At 40.1% G+C, this 17,504-nt stretch overlaps 1 protein-coding gene across 1 annotated transcript in view; it reads left to right on the top strand.

Moving 5' to 3' along the window:
* GABRG2 (gamma-aminobutyric acid type A receptor gamma2 subunit) overlaps positions 1-17,504 on the top strand; it is a 150,177-nt gene that overhangs the window by 53,269 nt on the left and 79,404 nt on the right. The window contains exon 5 of the mRNA XM_030213399.1: positions 13,141-13,223. Coding sequence (XP_030069259.1) covers positions 13,141-13,223 — 83 coding nt within the window. The remainder of the gene's footprint in view (positions 1-13,140; positions 13,224-17,504) is intronic.

Genomic DNA, 17,504 nt, shown 5'->3' with positions numbered 1-17,504 from the left:
ATATGTATCAGAAAGTCATCTGAATGGCTGATTGTTTTCTTAAAGTTTCCTTCAAAGTATTTTTTGAAATACAAAGGGGCTTCTATGAGTCTTCCAATTAGAGAAGTTTTAGAGGCAATATTCTCCAGTACCAGCAGTTACATAGCAGCTGTGTGTAGTGCGGGGGCTGATATAATGTTTATTATGGTATCCACTGATATTTTGGACCTTTCTTTATGTGACTTGAATACTAATGTGTCTGACTGGGTTAGGAACTAGTTAAATGGAAGGTGACAGAGGATAGTGGTAAATGGAGCTCATTCTGAGGAAAAAGATATTACCAGTGGTGTGCCGCAAGGTTTGGTTCTTGGGCCGGTTCATTTAAACATTTTTGTAAGCAATATTGCTGAAGGGCAGTGCATTTTTTCTAGCAAAAATGGTGCTGGTATTCAAGTGCTAGGCCACCCCTCAAGGGTGGGGTGATCACCGAGGGACCCACCCCATAATCGCCAGGCCCCCTGCAACCAGTCACAGAACCTATGACAAGGCAGAATTGGTGTGTAAAGCCTGAGCTCTTTCATTAAAACTTGGGGTCCATGGGTCAATTTTATCAGACAGTGGAAAAGGTGCCTATACTCAGTACCCCCAAGTACCCCCTCAAAAAAAGCCCTGCTGAAGGGTTTGCCTCTTTGCGGATGATTGTAAAATCTGCAATAGGGTAGACACCACTGATGGTGTAGATAGCATGAGGAAGGACTTAGCAAAGCTAGAGGAATGGTCTGGAATTTGGCAGCTTACATTTAGTACTAAAAAATGCAGCATCGTGCATTTGGGCTGCAAATCCCGAGGAAATGGTACATTTTAGGGGGGGGGGGGTGAAGAACTTTTTTGCATGAAAGAGTAGCAGAACTTGGATTTGATCGAGTGTGATGATAAGGTGGCCAAACAGGTAGAAGAGGTGACTGCAAAAGATAGAAGGATGCTTGGGTGTATAGGGAGAGGAATGGTCAATAGGAAAAAGGAGGTGAATAATACTCCTGCATAAGACTCTGGTGAGAACTCATTTAGAATACTGTGTTCAATTCTGGAGACCGTACCTTCAAAAAGATATAAACAAGACATAGTTGGTTCAGAGGGTGGCTACTAAAAATGTCAGTGGTTTTCATCATAAAGTGTGTGTGGACAGACTTAAGAGCTCATAAAGTGTGTGTGGACAGACTTAAGAGCTCAATATGTATTCTTTGGAAGAAAGATATTGAATACATTTTGTTTTATTTTATCATATAGGTGTGCTTTTCTTTTCTGCTTCTTTGGAAGAAAGGCAGGAAAGGGGCGATATGGTAAAGACATTTAAATACCCATGCTGCTTAAATGCACAAGAGGCGAGTCTCAATTGAAAGGAAGCTCTGGAATGAGGGGGCATAGGATGAATATGAAAGGGGGTAGACTCAGAAGTAACCTGAGGAAATACTTCTTAATGGAAAGGGTGGTGAATTCAAGGAACTGCCTCCTGGTGGAAGCGGTGGAGATGAAAACAGTATCTGAATTCATGAAAGCTTGAGAGTGATAGGGGGAGTAGATGGCATGGATGAGCAGACTGGATAGGCTGTATTTTCCTTATCTACCTATATTTTTCTTTGTTTCTTTGTTTTTATTTAGATGTAGTTGGGGTTATTTTTCCATATATGCATTATTTTGCACTTGTCCATGGTAAATTTAATCTGCAGTTTAGAGGTTCATTCTGCAATACCTTCTGCAATACCTCAAAATCCTTTCCTGTTTTAACAACTTTGAATAAGTCTGTGTCCTTTGCAAATTTGATCACGTCACTCATTGTTCCCTTTTCCAGATCATTTTTTGAATATGTTAAACAGTACAAGTGCTAGTACAGACCCTTGAGGTATCCTATTATTGATCTTTTTGCGTCTGGAAAACTGACCATTTCATTCTGCTGTCTTCCTGTCTTTTAACACATCTATATATATAAAAGGCAACCCCAACGTTCTGAAGCCTTCACGGAAGTTGAGGCGCCCGAGATATCCGGTGATACCCGAGATATCTGGAGTGTCTGCACCGCCCTCGCGTCAAAACGTCATGACGTCGAGGGCGGAGCTATTGACACTCGAGGGCCGAAACGGCCCACAGCGAACAAGGCAAGTAGCTTCGGTGGACGGAGGGAGGGGGCCCCTTGCTAGCGCCCGTTTCATTCCGCTCAGAAACAGGCATTTTTTCCTAGTTATCAATAAGACCATTTCTCCTGTCCCATGACTTTTTAATTTCCTGTAGAGTTTTCTGAAAATCTAAATATATTCACATCAATTAGCTTACATTTAGCAACATATTTATCTACACCTTCAAAAAAAAGTCTAATAAGTTGTTAAGGCAAGGCTGTTCTTTTCTAAAACCACACAAACTCATTCCCTCTAAGCCGTGCCTGTCTGTATGATCAGTAATTTTGTTTTTTAGAATAGCTGCTACAATTTTGCCTGGACTGACATTACACTGACTGATTTATTGTTACCCATATTACTCCTTGATCCCTCTTTTTAAAATTGGTATTACAATGGCAATCCTCCCATCCTCGATTCCTGTGACTATTTTAAATAATTTACAGATTATGATTAAACCACACTGGCAGGTGTTTGGCCTTCCTTTGAGTTTTTTAATGTGTGGGATATATTTTATCTAGGGGGCCCTTCTACTAGCCACATAAGTGTCTACGCGTGCTCAACATGTGCCAAGATGGAGTTACCTTTTGACTATCACGTGGCTCTTGTGGTAATTTCATTTTTGGCGCGCATCCGATATGCGTGTCTGAAAAATATTTTTTTATTTTTGGACACATGTAATGGATGCGTGCCAAGTTGCATTTGATGCGCGTAGGTCATTACCACCTGGATTCTTTACCACTAGATTAGTGGCTGGCGGTAAGGTCTCAGACCCAAGATGGACGAGTGGCGATTTTGATTTTGCCGCACATCCATTTTTGGCAAAAAAGAGGCCTTTTTCACAGGCGTGGTGAAAAATGGATTGGCACTCGCCCAAAACTCGTGCCTACACTACCGCAAACCATTTTTCAGCGCACCTTTAGTCGGACCCCTAGGTTTCTAAAATGCTGTATATATATATATATATATATATATATATTTTTTTTTTTTTTTTTTTTTTCCTGTGGAAGAGAAAATATGAAATAAAGGGTTAAGGGTAAAGGTGGTAGATCCACTTTGTAACAGTGATCGTGATGCAATTAAAATTGATATAATTATTCAGGCGCTGATAAACCTGAATAATTATATCAATTTTAATTGCATCACGATCACTGTTACAAAGTGGATCTACCACCTTTACCCTTAACCCTTTATTTCATATTTTCTCTTCCACAGAAAATTAGGTATAAAATAGTTTTCTCTTTTGTTGGTTCCATGACCATCTGTTGCATGAGTTAGTCATGTATTGAATCAAGGAATTTTACTTTTCTAGCATGTACCAATGTGACGTTTACATAATGAATATTGGTGTAATTGAAATCGCAGACACTGATTATACAGTAAGGGAAAAAGAGAGAAAAGACTTCAGTACATCAGCAGAAAGCAAATAGAATGTTAGGTATTATTAGGAAAGGAATGGAAAACAATAATGAGGATGTTATAATGCCTTTGTATCGCTCCATGGTGCGACCGCACCTTGAATATTGTGTTCAATTCTGGTCGCTGCATCTCAAAAAAGACATAGTGGAATTAGAAAAGGTGCAGAAAAGGGTGACGAAAATGATAAAGGGGATGGGATGACTTTCCTATGAGGAAAGGCTAAAGCAGCTAAGGCTCTTCAGCTTGGAGAAAAGGCGGCTGAGGGGAGATATGATAGAGGTGTATAAAATAATGAGTGGAGTTGAACGGGTAGATGTGAAGCATCTGTTCACACTTTCCAAAAATACTAGGACTAGGGGGCATGCGATGAAGCTACAATGTAGTAAATTTAAAATGAATCAGAGAAAAAGTTTCTTCACTCAACATGTAATTAAACTCTGGAATTCGTTGCCAGAGAATGTGGTAAAGGCGGTTAGCTTAGCGGAGTTTAAAAAAGGTTTGGCCAGCTTCCTAAAGAAAATGTCCATAGACTGTTATTAAATGAACTTGGGGAAAATCCACTATTTCTGGGATAAGCAGTATAAAATGTTTTGTACATTTTTGGGATCTTACCAGGTATTTGTGACCTGGATTGGCCACTGTTGGAAACAGGATGCTGGGCTTGATGGACCTTTGGTCTTTCCCAGTATGGCAATACTTATGTACTTATGTAAAACAATCTAGGGTAATAAACCACCAGGAAAAAAAAATCACCATCACAGGTCATAAAAAAACTCCACAGCAGTGTTGCACATTGCTTAAATATATTGGGGTATATATTTAGTCGATGGTGGTGAGCGTTTTACTAATCACCAGCAGCTTTATTCCCAGATATTCAATGCTAGGTCATGTTCGGTTTATGCAGAGTTGGCTAACACATATCCTCTGAGAACGGGTCTTCCTTATTTGCATTTGTTTTCTGTGGTCCTAGCCCCGGCCTTTCATCCATGAACACAGAACAAAAATCGTTGTTAGGCAGTTCAGCTTTATCCTTATCAGCTTCCACATATTCCTCCCCCTCAGCTTTGCGCTTTACAATCTATTATGGCACTTCCTCCTGTCACTTACATATCTGAAAAGCGTCAATTTTACCGTATTAGTTATCTTTTCTTCCATTTGCCTCTTCACTTTCCTGACAGCTTTTCCAGTTTCTCTTAGCTTATTCAGGTATTCTTGCATGTCTTCTTCTTTCTGAGACATCTTATAATGTCTGAAAGCTAACCTCCTTTCTCTTACCTTTTTGGCTACTATGTTCAAGAACCAGAACAGTATTCTTTTCCTCTTTCCTTTATGTAATTTATTAACATAAAGGTTAGTTGCCTTTAAAATAGCTCATTTTAGTCTTGTCCACTTCTGTTCTACTTCCTTCAGCTGTTCCCATCCTACTAACTCTTCCTTGAGAAATTCCCCCATCTCAGCAAAGTTAGTTCTTTTGATATCCAGGACCTTCAATCTTGAATAAGCCCTCTTCTCTGTCCTAATATTGAACCATACCATTCGGTGATCACTAGATGCCAAATGGTCTCCCACCGTAACATCAGAAACATTCTCTCCTTTTGTAAGCACCAGGTCTAGAATAGCTCCATCCCACGTTGGTTCCGTTACCCTTTGCTTCTGGATGACCCTGCAGCAGGGACGCCCCAATTGTCATCTGGCATATTAAAATCACCTATCAATAGTATTTCCCCTTTCCTAGCTATCTTGTGGATGTCTTCAATTAAGTCTGTCCATTTCTTCTGACTGTGAAGGTGGCCTATATATTACTCCGATGTAAATACATTTTCCTTTCCCTCTTTCCAGTTTACCCACAGTGCTTCTTCCGTACCCCGGAAGACTGGAGAAGGGCGGATGTGGTCCCTTTGCACAAGAGTGGAAGTAAGGAGGAGGTTGGGAATTACTGACCTGTCAGTCTGACCTCACTGGTGAGTAAACTAATGGAAATGCTTCTAAAGCAGAGGATTTTGAGGTTTCTCAAACTGAATGGAATGCAGGACCTGAGGCAGCATGGTTTCACTAGAACAGGTCATGTCAGACAAATCTGATTTCTTCGACTGGGTGACCAAACAGTTGGATGTGGGAGAGGCGCTAGATGTGGTGTATTTAGATTTCAGCAAAGTCTTTGACACAGTTCCGCACAAGCAACTCATAAATAAACTGAGTACCCTCGGTATGGGACCTAGAGTAACTGACTAGGTTACAAATTGATTGAATGGAAGGAGACAGAGGGTGGGGGTAAATGGAGCTTACTCTGGAGATAGGGATGTTATCAGTCGAGTGCCGCAAGGATTGGTCCTGGGACCGGCTTTTTTAACATCTTTTTGAGTGATATTGTGGAAGGGCTGTCTGGTAAGGTTTGTCTCTTTGTGGATGATACCATACTTTGCAACAGGGTGAACACCATGGAGGGTGTGGATGACATGAGTAAGAACCAAGCGAAGCTTGAGGAATGGTCCAAAATTTGACAACTATGATTTAATGCTAAAAAATGCAGGGTCATACACTTGGGTCACAAGAATCCGAGGGAACGGTACAATACAGGGAGGTGAAGTGCTTCTATGTATAGAGGAAGAGCGAGACTTGGGGGTGATTGTGTCTGATGACCTTAAAGTTTCCAAACAGGTAGAAAAAGTGACAGTCATAGCCAGAAGGATGCTTGGGTGCATAAACGAGAAGGATGACCAGCAGGACCAAAGAGGTGATAGTGCCCTTGTATAAGTCTCTGGTGAGGCCCCATTTAGAGTACTGTGTGCAATTCTGGAGACCACACCTATGGAAAGATATAAACAGGATAGAGTCAGTTCAGATGGCAGCTGCAAAACTGGTAAGCAATCTTGGACATAAAACATAAAGGGACAGGCCTATGAACCTCAACATGTATACACGAAGAGAGGAGGGAGAGAGGAGCCTTTTTCAAATGAAGGAAAACTCTGGAATGAGGGGGCATATGATGGAGTTAAGAGGAAATAAGCTTAGGAGAAATCTAAGAAAGTATTTGTTCATAGAAAGGGCGGTGGAATCTCGGAATGGCCTCCCGGTGGAGGTCGTGGAGTCGAGGACTGTGTTAGAATTTAAGAAAGTGTGGGACAAACACGTGGGATCCCTTAGAAAAAGGAAGAGTTAGTGGTTATGGATGATAGGCAGACTGGGTGGGTCATTTGGCCTTTATCTGCCGTCATGTTTCTATGTTTCTATATTCAGAACTTAAGCGGCTATTGGTTACCACATAAAGATAGGATTGGGAGAATTAGTTCTTACCTGTTAATTTCTTTCCATTAGTCTTGACAGATCAATCCAGAGACTTGCCTATTTACCAGCAGGTGGAGACAGAGAGCTCTGCCATATAGGGTACTGTGCAGCAGCCTCATTTTCAGTATTGTTGATACCAAAGCAGTGTTAATAGGAAGATTAAATATCAAAATCTTCTGGGTCTAACCAAGGACTTAACTCCTCCTCTCTATTTTTTTAAAGCTTGGAACCAAACCACAAGCAACCTACAAAGCAAACCAGTCATGCAGAACATCATGAAGGAGGAAAACAACAGCTATATATACATATACAGAAAATAACCAAACCAGAGTAAGGTGGGCCCCTGGATTGATCTGTCAGGACTAACGGAAATAAAATTAACAGTTTAAGAGCTAATTTTTCATTGCATAGCATCCTGAAGATCAATCCAGAAACTTACGGGATGTAGCAAATCAAGTAGGGGGGACACACACAGAAATTCCAGCAGACAAGGCTCTTAAGACTCGACACGGTTCTATGTTTCTGTGTGTAAAGTGCCTGCTTCAGGAGTCTTATGGTGAAGTGTCCAAATTGAATACTTGAAAAAGAAAGGTCTTTAAAAAGACCGTGCATTTATGATTTTTATGCACAAAAAAGGAAACAGAACTTGTTAATGAACACAAACGGTGGTACCTCATACTGGTTGCAAGCTCTTATATTGAGGATAGTGTGCCTGTATGCTAAAAAACTGCTCTCTCCATGTGGCAGGACATAAAATCTTGGAAAAAGAAACTGAAAAGCCAAATCTCTTGCTAAGCTTGCTTAGAATGGTAGCCATGATCTGCTTGAGGTTCAAGCATTTGTATTGTCACAGTTGAATTATTGCATTTCAGTGTACGTGGGACTCCCTAAGAAACAATTAGCTAGACTGCAGCAACTGTAAAATGCTAGTGCTTAGATGATTTTTGGTTATCATAAATATGATAGAGTTACACCATTGTTGAAGGAACTGCATGGGTTGCTAGTTAAAGCTAGGATTATGTATAAAATATTTTGCCTGATTTTTAAGTCTTTAAATGGTCAGGGTTCTGTTTACCTGTATGACTTATTAAATCATTCTACTTTTCACTTGACATCCAGAATTAGGGATAATAACTTTCTTATGTATCCAGCCATCAGACATGTAACATCTAAATGTAATCATGAACGATCATATTCTTATCAGGCAACTCTTGCCTTTGGAATTCTTTACTTTCAGTTTTAAGACTAGAAAGTTCATATGGTTTATTTTGTAAAAACCTTAAAACATTTCTATTCAATGAATACGTAGTTGTAAATCCTATCTAATTTACTTGTCTACTTTGTAATTTGTACAGTCTGTATTTATGTTTAGTTATTACTTTTGTACATGGCTTCAGACCAGTTGGAGGAATTAGTAGTATATTAAGCACCAGATTAGATTACATTAAGGCCTATGTTCACCCATTCATGAAAGGGAAAGCTTTGATAAAGAAATGGACCTTAAGGACATCTTTGAACTTTGTTTAAATGTAGTTCAGATCACAAATCAAGAGGATTTTCCAAAGAGCTGAGGCTATGACAGGATAGCGTGATGTCCTAGTTAAATTTGAACAGATCTGAAGGTGAGTAGGAATGAATGCTGTTCGTATGAGCAATGCTGTTCGTATGAGCAAAACATATGAGCTGAAGTATATGTAATAAGAGATCTGTAAAGGAATAAAGGAAGTCCCATGGGAAAGATTTGATGACCCAAGGTCAAAGCTTTGAAAGCTAAGTGTTCAGCTATCAGCCAACCTTTTAAATAGAGCACATGAAAGTAGTCTGCATGGACCTTTTATTCCAAAAACTAATACAGTGGGGGAAATAAGTATTTGATCCCTTGCTGATTTTGTAAGTTTGCCCACTGACAAAGACATGAGCAGCCCATAATTGAAGGGTAGGTTATTGGTAACAGTGAGAGATAGCACATCACAAATTAAATCCGGAAAATCACATTGTGGAAAGTATATGAATTTATTTGCATTCTGCAGAGGGAAATAAGTATTTGATCCCCCACCAACCAGTAAGAGATCTGGCCCCTACAGACCAGGTAGATGCTCCAAATCAACTCGTTACCTGCATGACAGACAGCTGTCGGCAATGGTCACCTGTATGAAAGACACCTGTCCACAGACTCAGTGAATCAGTCAGACTCTAACCTCTACAAAATGGCCAAGAGCAAGGAGCTGTCTAAGGATGTCAGGGACAAGATCATACACCTGCACAAGGCTGGAATGGGCTACAAAACCATCAGTAAGATGCTGGGCGAGAAGGAGACAACTGTTGGTGCCATAGTAAGAAAATGGAAGAAGTACAAAATGACTGTCAATCGACAAAGATCTGGGGCTCCACGCAAAATCTCACCTCGTGGGGTATCCTTGATCATGAGGAAGGTTAGAAATCAGCCTACAACTACAAGGGGGGAACTTGTCAATGATCTCAAGGCAGCTGGGACCACTGTCACCACGAAAACCATTGGTAACACATTACGACATAACGGATTGCAATCCTGCAGTGCCCGCAAGGTCCCCCTGCTCTGGAAGGCACATGTGACGGCCCGTCTGAAGTTTGCCAGTGAACACCTGGATGATGCCGAGAGTGATTGGGAGAAGGTGCTGTGGTCAGATGAGACAAAAATTGAGCTCTTTGGCATGAACTCAACTCGCCGTGTTTGGAGGAAGAGAAATGCTGCCTATGACCCAAAGAACACCGTCCCCACTGTCAAGCATGGAGGTGGAAATGTTATGTTTTGGGGGTGTTTCTCTGCTAAGGGCACAGGACTACTTCACCGCATCAATGGGAGAATGGATGGGGCCATGTACCGTACAATTCTGAGTGACAACCTCCTTCCCTCCGCCAGGGCCTTAAAAATGGGTCGTGGCTGGGTCTTCCAGCACGACAATGACCCAAAACATACAGCCAAGCCAACAAAGGAGTGGCTCAGGAAGAAGCACATTAGGGTCATGGAGTGGCCTAGCCAGTCACCAGACCTTAATCCCATTGAAAACTTATGGAGGGAGCTGAAGCTGCGAGTTGCCAAGCGACAGCCCAGAACTCTTAATGATTTAGAGATGATCTGCAAAGAGGAGTGGACCAAAATTCCTCCTGACATGTGTGCAAACCTCATCATCAACTACAGAAGACGTCTGACCGCTGTGCTTGCCAACAAGGGTTTTGCCACCAAGTATTAGGTCTTGTTTGCCAGAGGGATTAAATACTTATTTCCCTCTGCAGAATGCAAATAAATTCATATACTTTCCACAATGTGATTTTCCGGATTTAATTTGTGATGTGCTATCTCTCACTGTTACCAATAACCTACCCTTCAATTATGGGCTGCTCATGTCTTTGTCAGTGGGCAAACTTACAAAATCAGCAAGGGATCAAATACTTATTTCCCCCACTGTACCTGTTTTCAAAGGAAAATATTGACTAGGAAAAATATACACTAGACTTTTCACCTTTGTGTGCCTATCAGGCTTATTTTCGAAAGAGAAGGACACCCATCTTTCGACACATGGACGTCCTTCTCACGGTGTTGCCCAAATAGGCATAATCGAAAGCCGATTTTGGCCATCCTGAACTGTTTTCCATTGCGGGGACGACCAAAGTTCACGGAGGCATGTCGGAGGTGTAGTGAAGGTGGAACTGGGGCATGCCTAACACACGGGCATCCTCGACCCATAATGGAAAAAGGAAGGGCATCCCTGACGAACACTTGGATGACTTTACCTGGTCCTTTTCTTCTTACGACCAAGCCACAAAAATGTGCCCTAAATGACCAAATGACCACCGGAGGGAATCGGGGATGACCTCCCTTTACTCCCCCAGTGGTGACTAACCCCCTCCCACCCTCAAAAATGTAAAAATATTTTTCCAGGCACTATACCAGCCTCAAATATCATACCTAGCTCCATGACAGCAGTATGCAGATCCCTGGAGGAGTTTTAGTGGGTGCAGTGCACTTCAGGCAGGTGGACCCAGGCCTCCCCCTGTTACACTTATGCTGGTAAATGTGAGCCCTTCAAAACCCACCAGAAACCCACTGTACCCACATGTAGGTGCCCCCTTCACCCCTTAGGGCTATGGTATTAGTGTACAGTTGTGAGGAGTGTTTATTTTTTTTTTGGGGGGGGGGGTTGGGGAGCTCAGCACACAAGGTAAGGGAGCTATGCAGCTGGGAGCAATTTATGACGTCTACTGCAGTGCCCCCTAGGGTGCCCGGTTGGTGTCTTGGCATGTAAGGGGGACTAGTGCACTACGAATGCTGGCAACTCCCATGACCAAATGGCTTGGATTTGGTCGTTTCTGAGATGGGCGTCCTCGGTTTCCATTATCGCCGAAAATCAGGGACGACCATCTCTAAGGTCGACCTAAATTTCGCGATTTGGGCGTCCCCGACTGTATTATCGAAATTAAAGATGGACACCCATCTTGTTTTGATAATACAGGTTTCCCCACCCCTTCGCCAGGATGTCCTGCGAGGACGTCCTTAGGAAAACTTGGGTGCCCCTTTCAATTATGCCCCTCTATATTTTCTCTGCTTAACATTACATACATCCTATCCCACCCCAACCCCTCCATCAGAAATGCCACCCTATGCATGCATATATGTATGCATATAGTAGCACACACACTTAAATTTGCCAACATTATTAAGAACATAAGAATAGCCATACTGGTTCAGAACAATGCTCCATCTGGCCCAGTATCTTCTTTCAACAGTGGCCAAGCCAGGTCACAAGTACCTGGCAGAAACCCAATTAGTAGTAACATTCCATGTTACCAATCCCGGGGGCAAGCAGTGGCTTCCCCATGTCCATTTCAGTAACAGACTACAGACTTTTTCTCCAGAAACTTGTTCAAACCTTTTTTAAACTCATAAACGCTAACCTCTGCTACCACATCCTCCGGCAATGAGTTCCAGAGCTTAACTATTCTTTGAGTGAAAAAAATATGTCCTCCTATTTGTTTTTAAAGTATTTTCATGTAATTTCATTGAGTGTCCCGGAGTCTTTGTACTTTTTGAAAGAGTGAAAAATTGATTCACTTTTTCCTGTTCTACATCACTCAGGATTTTATAGACTTTAGTCATATTCCCTTTCAGCCATCTCTTTTCCAAGTTGAAAAGCCCTAACCTCTTTATCCTTTCAGTTCCATTCCTTTTATCATTTTGGTCACTCTTCTTTGAAACTTTTCTAATTTCGCTATATCTTTGTTGAGATACAGTGACCAGAGTTGAATACAATACTCAAGGTGAGGTTGCACCATTGGGTGATACAGAGGCATTATAATATTATTGGTCTTATTTTGCAACCCTTTCCTAATAATTCTTAGCATCCTGTTTGCATTTTTGGATGCCACCACACACTGGGTGGAAGATTTCAATGACATCTAAATCCTTTTCCTGAGTGCTGACTCCTAAGATGGACCGTAGCATCAGGTAACTATGATTCAGATTATTCTTCCTAATGTGCATCACTTTGTATTTGTCAACATTAAATTTAATCTGCCATTTGGATGCCCAATCTTCCAGTTTCCTAAGGTCTTCATGCAATTCTTCACAATTCACATATATTTTGAGAACTTTGAATAGTTTTGTGTCATCTGCAAATTTAAACACCTCACTCGTCTTTCTGATTTCCGATCCCAGTACAGATCCTTGTGACACTCCACTATTCACCCTCCTCTCCTCCGTTGTGGTTCAATAACCAATTCCATATCCACAACAGAACATTGCCTCTTATCCCATGACTTTTTAATTTTCTCAGGAGTCTCTCATGAGGAACTTTGTCAAAAGCTTTCTGAAAATCTAGATATGCTACATTGATTGGCTCACCTTTATCCACATGTTTAATCATGCCTTCAAAGAAATGAAGCAAATTGGTGAGGCAAGACTTGCCTTAGCTGAACCCATGCTGACTCTGTCCCATTAAACCATGTTTGCCTATGTGTTCCATAATTTTATTCTTTATAATAGTTTCCACTATTTTGCCTGGCACTGAAGTCAGGCTTACTGGTCTGTAATTTCCCGGATCATCCCTAGAACCCTTTTAAAATGTCTTGATATATTATAAAAGGTAGGAATTTTTAAAGCACATTTCTGCACATTAAGTTCTGTTTTATGCAAAAAAAAAATGTCTTTAAAATTTGTCCTTCTTATATTATAGTGGTTTTATTTGCATTTCCAGATCATTTCCTCCACCTTCTCCCCAGGAAAAATAACATATTTTAAAATGTTTCTTTGTAGGTTGACAATAGATGCTGAATGTCAGTTACAATTGCACAACTTTCCCATGGATGAACATTCCTGCCCACTGGAGTTTTCGAGCTGTAAGTAATGTTTTCCTTTACCATGAAAGCTTGTTAAAACTGAACCAACATAAGAATTGACTAGCTGGATCAGATCAATTGTTCATCAATCCTAGAATCTTGTTTCCAACAATGGTTAACCAGGGTCACTTGAAAATACCCAGAAAATCCTGTTGCTTATTCCCAGAAATGGTCATCCTGGTTAAGGCTTTTTAATGGTTCAAACATTTTTTTAGCAGTTATAGTACATACTTTTACCACATTCTCCAAGATCTAATTCCCCAATTTAATTATCTGTTGACTGAAAAATATATGTTTTAAATCTGCTACCAACTAGTTATGGAGTATCCCATAGTCCTTGTACTATTTGTTTTTGTAGAGGACTGAGAAAATGTTGTAAATCCCCTAACTAGGTCTTAATTTGGGGATTCTTTGGAGAATATTTCTTTCCCTCTGATATAATTTTTGTGAACCACTTTTGCTGAGAAAAGGTAGTCTAGAAGTACTAATATAAGATTAAATTAGTGTTATTGTGTGTAAAAGTATCTGAACCCTTCATTTAGTAAAAAGTGGCACCTCATTAGACATCAAGAACTTTGACTAAATATATGCTGTAATTGTTGACCAGTCTCTCACATTGCCTTTGAGGGATTGTAGCCCATTCTTTTATAAGGAATTATTTTAAATCTGTGATATTTGAGGGCTTTTTCTAGGGATGTGCACTGTGATGGAGCCTTTCTCAGCAAAAGGCCACAGGGATAGAAAAGAACTCTATACTACAAGAAGTAAGTAGAGACGTTCACACCATAGGACATGCTCCCCTTTCCAGGGTCTATTTTTGATTCCCCTTTAACTCAGGGTGAAATAGTAGTACATATTCAAGGCATCATAACTTGAAAAATAAGTAAGCACTCAGACTTGGTGGCTACATGCATCACTTTGGCAATATCTAGGTTTCTGGGGTTTTTTCTTTGAATAGAACCCCTTATCATTAACATTTCATATTAATGATGTCAGCTCTTTCAGACTTAGGAATAGGTGGTAAATTATATCTCCTAAATCTGTGGGGAAAATTCTTTCTTTAAATAAAGCATTTTACCAAGTAGGCTATCCAATGTACCATTTCTTGTGGAATATTTTTCAATAAAAAAGATGGACATAAATCTAATAAACAAGATTTATTCGCTAATCCTTTTAATTTATTCAAAATTTCTATTTCCTGTACCTCTTGGAAAGTAGACCACACTCTATCAATTGGTATATTATTTCCTAGATTTTCTGTTGTTCTCATAATAACAGAACAACTTTTAAGAGATAATCATATTTTCTCCATTCTATCAAGAAAATAACTAGCCAATTCATCAGCAGAAGGATGTTGTATCTCAGAGACCTCAGTCACTAATGAGGTCCTAGTTAGATTATTGAAAAGCCTAAAAAGCTCTCTTAAATTCCGAGTACTAGCAACCTATTAATGTTTTATAGTACAGCTTTTTGGCATTAGATACTGCCTTTTGATTTTCTTTGATTATTTCACACCATAATATTTTGCTTTGTGAATCCTGAGACTTTCTCTAGGCCTTTATAACTTACGACAAGATCTTTTCAAATCTCAAAGTATATCAGTATACCAAGGAAATTTAAATACTCTTTTATATTTTAATACCTTCCTCTGGGAATTGATTTAAAGCATCCTCTACTATTTTATTCCATTTTGATAACAAGATTAAAGATGAAGTTCCATTAAAATCCAAATTTCCACTAGCATAAGACCAAAACTTCTCTGCTTCTATGTTCCTCCTGGGACCAAGTTATTAATTCTCTGAGTGTTCATTAGCTGACTTTTAAAGAAATACATTGTGAACTTGGTAATGTAATGATCTGGGACCAATCTATATAACTGATGTCTCCTTGCTGAGTTAGTATCTCTATTAAATCACTATTAATTCAAGCCTTTCAGGGATCAGTTTTCTAGTTCCATTTCTTCGCATTCTTCAGATGTTATAGTGACTGAGCTCTCAAACTTCATGGGCTCCTCCCTTACTTCATCTAGAGTATTCCACTTCCATGAACTGGGGAAAATGTTCCTCTTCTTTCCCTTCCCAGTCCCAAGTTCTAGAAGTTTTAAAGCCCTACCCTTTTTTAGAAGATTCCCTCTCAACCAGTTTGGGTAACCAGGATTTTACCTGAACCTTCTTCACCTTTCCTTTTGTGCCTAGCAACCTTTTACTAGAAAAGCCTGGGCACCCTCTGTTGGCTACAAGTCTTTATTCCATAAATGGATAGGAGATCATTGAGCTTGAGGTGGCAGGGCCCTTACAGTCCCTCTTCCTTCTTCCTCACAGCACATCAAAAAAATTTTGGTTCATTTTTGGATTTTCTGAATCTTAGCCAGTTGGGATGTTTTTCAGTTTATTTCACACATTCATTTTTAATTGATGCATTATATGCACCTTAGAACTTTCTAACACAAGTAAATCAATTGTACACACATAAGTTCAAACGTTTCTGGGGCCCTTTTACTAAGTTGCCCTAAGGAATGGGCTTAAAACATCCTTACACAGGCCTTTCCCGCACACTATTTCCTGCATGACCATCAAAAAGGGCTTTTTTTTCATTTGTTTCATTAATAGCTGTTTGCTAATGTTAGCATAAGTGGGCAGCCATTTAAAAAAATTACTTTAGGAGCACTTACCATTTCCTATTTTGGAAGTGCTAAGGACTCCTGTGTTATAAATATGCTAACTACTTGGTGTGGTGATACTGTACACAAGCTAGCTGATTAGTGTATCCATACCCTTCTCTGTCCCCCCCAAGCCCCCCCCCCAAAAAAAAAAATAAAATAAAATAAAAAATAATTACCACATGCTAGCACAGATGCCAAAACTAACATGGAATGCTTTAGTGCATCCCAAGTTAGGCTATTTTTGCTGTCTTAATCAAATGCTAATGCTTAATGCAACTTAGTAAAAGGACTCTTACATCTGTACAATTGACTTTGTGTGCACAAAAGTTTTTATGCTGCCTGAAAAAACCAAAGACACGATAATAAATTCACATCTCTATTTTCTTGCACAAACAGCTCAATTCAGATATTGTCACAAAATTTCACCAACGCGTAGGTTAGAACTTGGATTTGGCCAATCCAAAACATGAAATCTCTTTTTCAACCATACTGTGGTAGGTTATCTTGAATGTTTAGGGTTATCATGTTGTTGCTTGGCCCACTCTCACCTTAGATTCTGTTCACACATGATGGCTGCCATTCCCATCTATAATTTTCTAGAATTCATGGTTGCATTGATGATGGCAAGCAATTTCAGATCCTGATGCACTAATGCAGCCCCACACCATGATATCTCCACCACCATGCTGGAGAGTGAGGAAGAAGTTCTTACTTTGGAAGGCAGTTTTTGGTTCACATCAAACAAAATATTTATTATTCTGACTGCCAAATCAATCTTTGATTTTTCTATAAAGAGAACATCATTTCAGAAGTCTTATGGATCACCCAGATATCTGAGGCAGTCAGCAATGCTCTTTAGAGAGAACAGCAGTTTCCTCCTAGTTAACCTTCCATAAACACTATTCATATTCAGTTTTTTATGATGGTTGATGCATGAAGCCTCATATCAGCTGCAGGAAGAAAATCTGAAATATATTTTGATGTTTAATTTGGTGTTCTTTACAAAATTATGGGTGAATTTATGGCTTCCTCTTAGAGTGATTTTGGCAGAATGACCAATCCTGGGTGAAGCAATTGTATTCCATGGGGCAATTCTATAAATTGGCAACTTAGATTAGGTGCCCCAATGCCATGCATTTAGCACCAACTCTATAACTGCATCTTGGTGCCAAGATTCCATTATTGAATATTACTGTTTGTTGGCATTGGTGCACCCATGTTTAGACATCAATGGCAGGTATTAGCTGGTGTACCTAAGTGTACCAAGTGACACGCACAATTCATAGCATTCTATAAACTGTGACCCCAATACTCAGACCACGGGAGATAGCTGGGCTGTGTCCCACAGTCTGTGCTGAACCCAGATATTCAATTCCAGGCTGTTTCTGGTGAGTGAAATTGAATATCTGGAAATTTTTTGGTTGGTTTGAAGATAACCGGCTATGCCGATATGCAAACAAAGCCGGTTATCTCTAAACTGAACAAAGATATAGCAGAGTTTGACAGGGGCCAAATATGCCCGCCAAGCCTGGTTTAGAAATCGGTGGATAATGGACCTAACGCAATCTTCTCCTCCCCATGATTCCCAAATGTGCTGTAACACATGTATCTTATTCTAC

Source organism: Microcaecilia unicolor, chromosome 8, assembly GCF_901765095.1.
Source record: "Microcaecilia unicolor chromosome 8, aMicUni1.1, whole genome shotgun sequence".
In the NCBI taxonomy this organism is placed as follows: Eukaryota; Metazoa; Chordata; class Amphibia; order Gymnophiona; family Siphonopidae; genus Microcaecilia; species Microcaecilia unicolor.
This window is presented reverse-complemented; position numbering and strand designations above follow the sequence as displayed.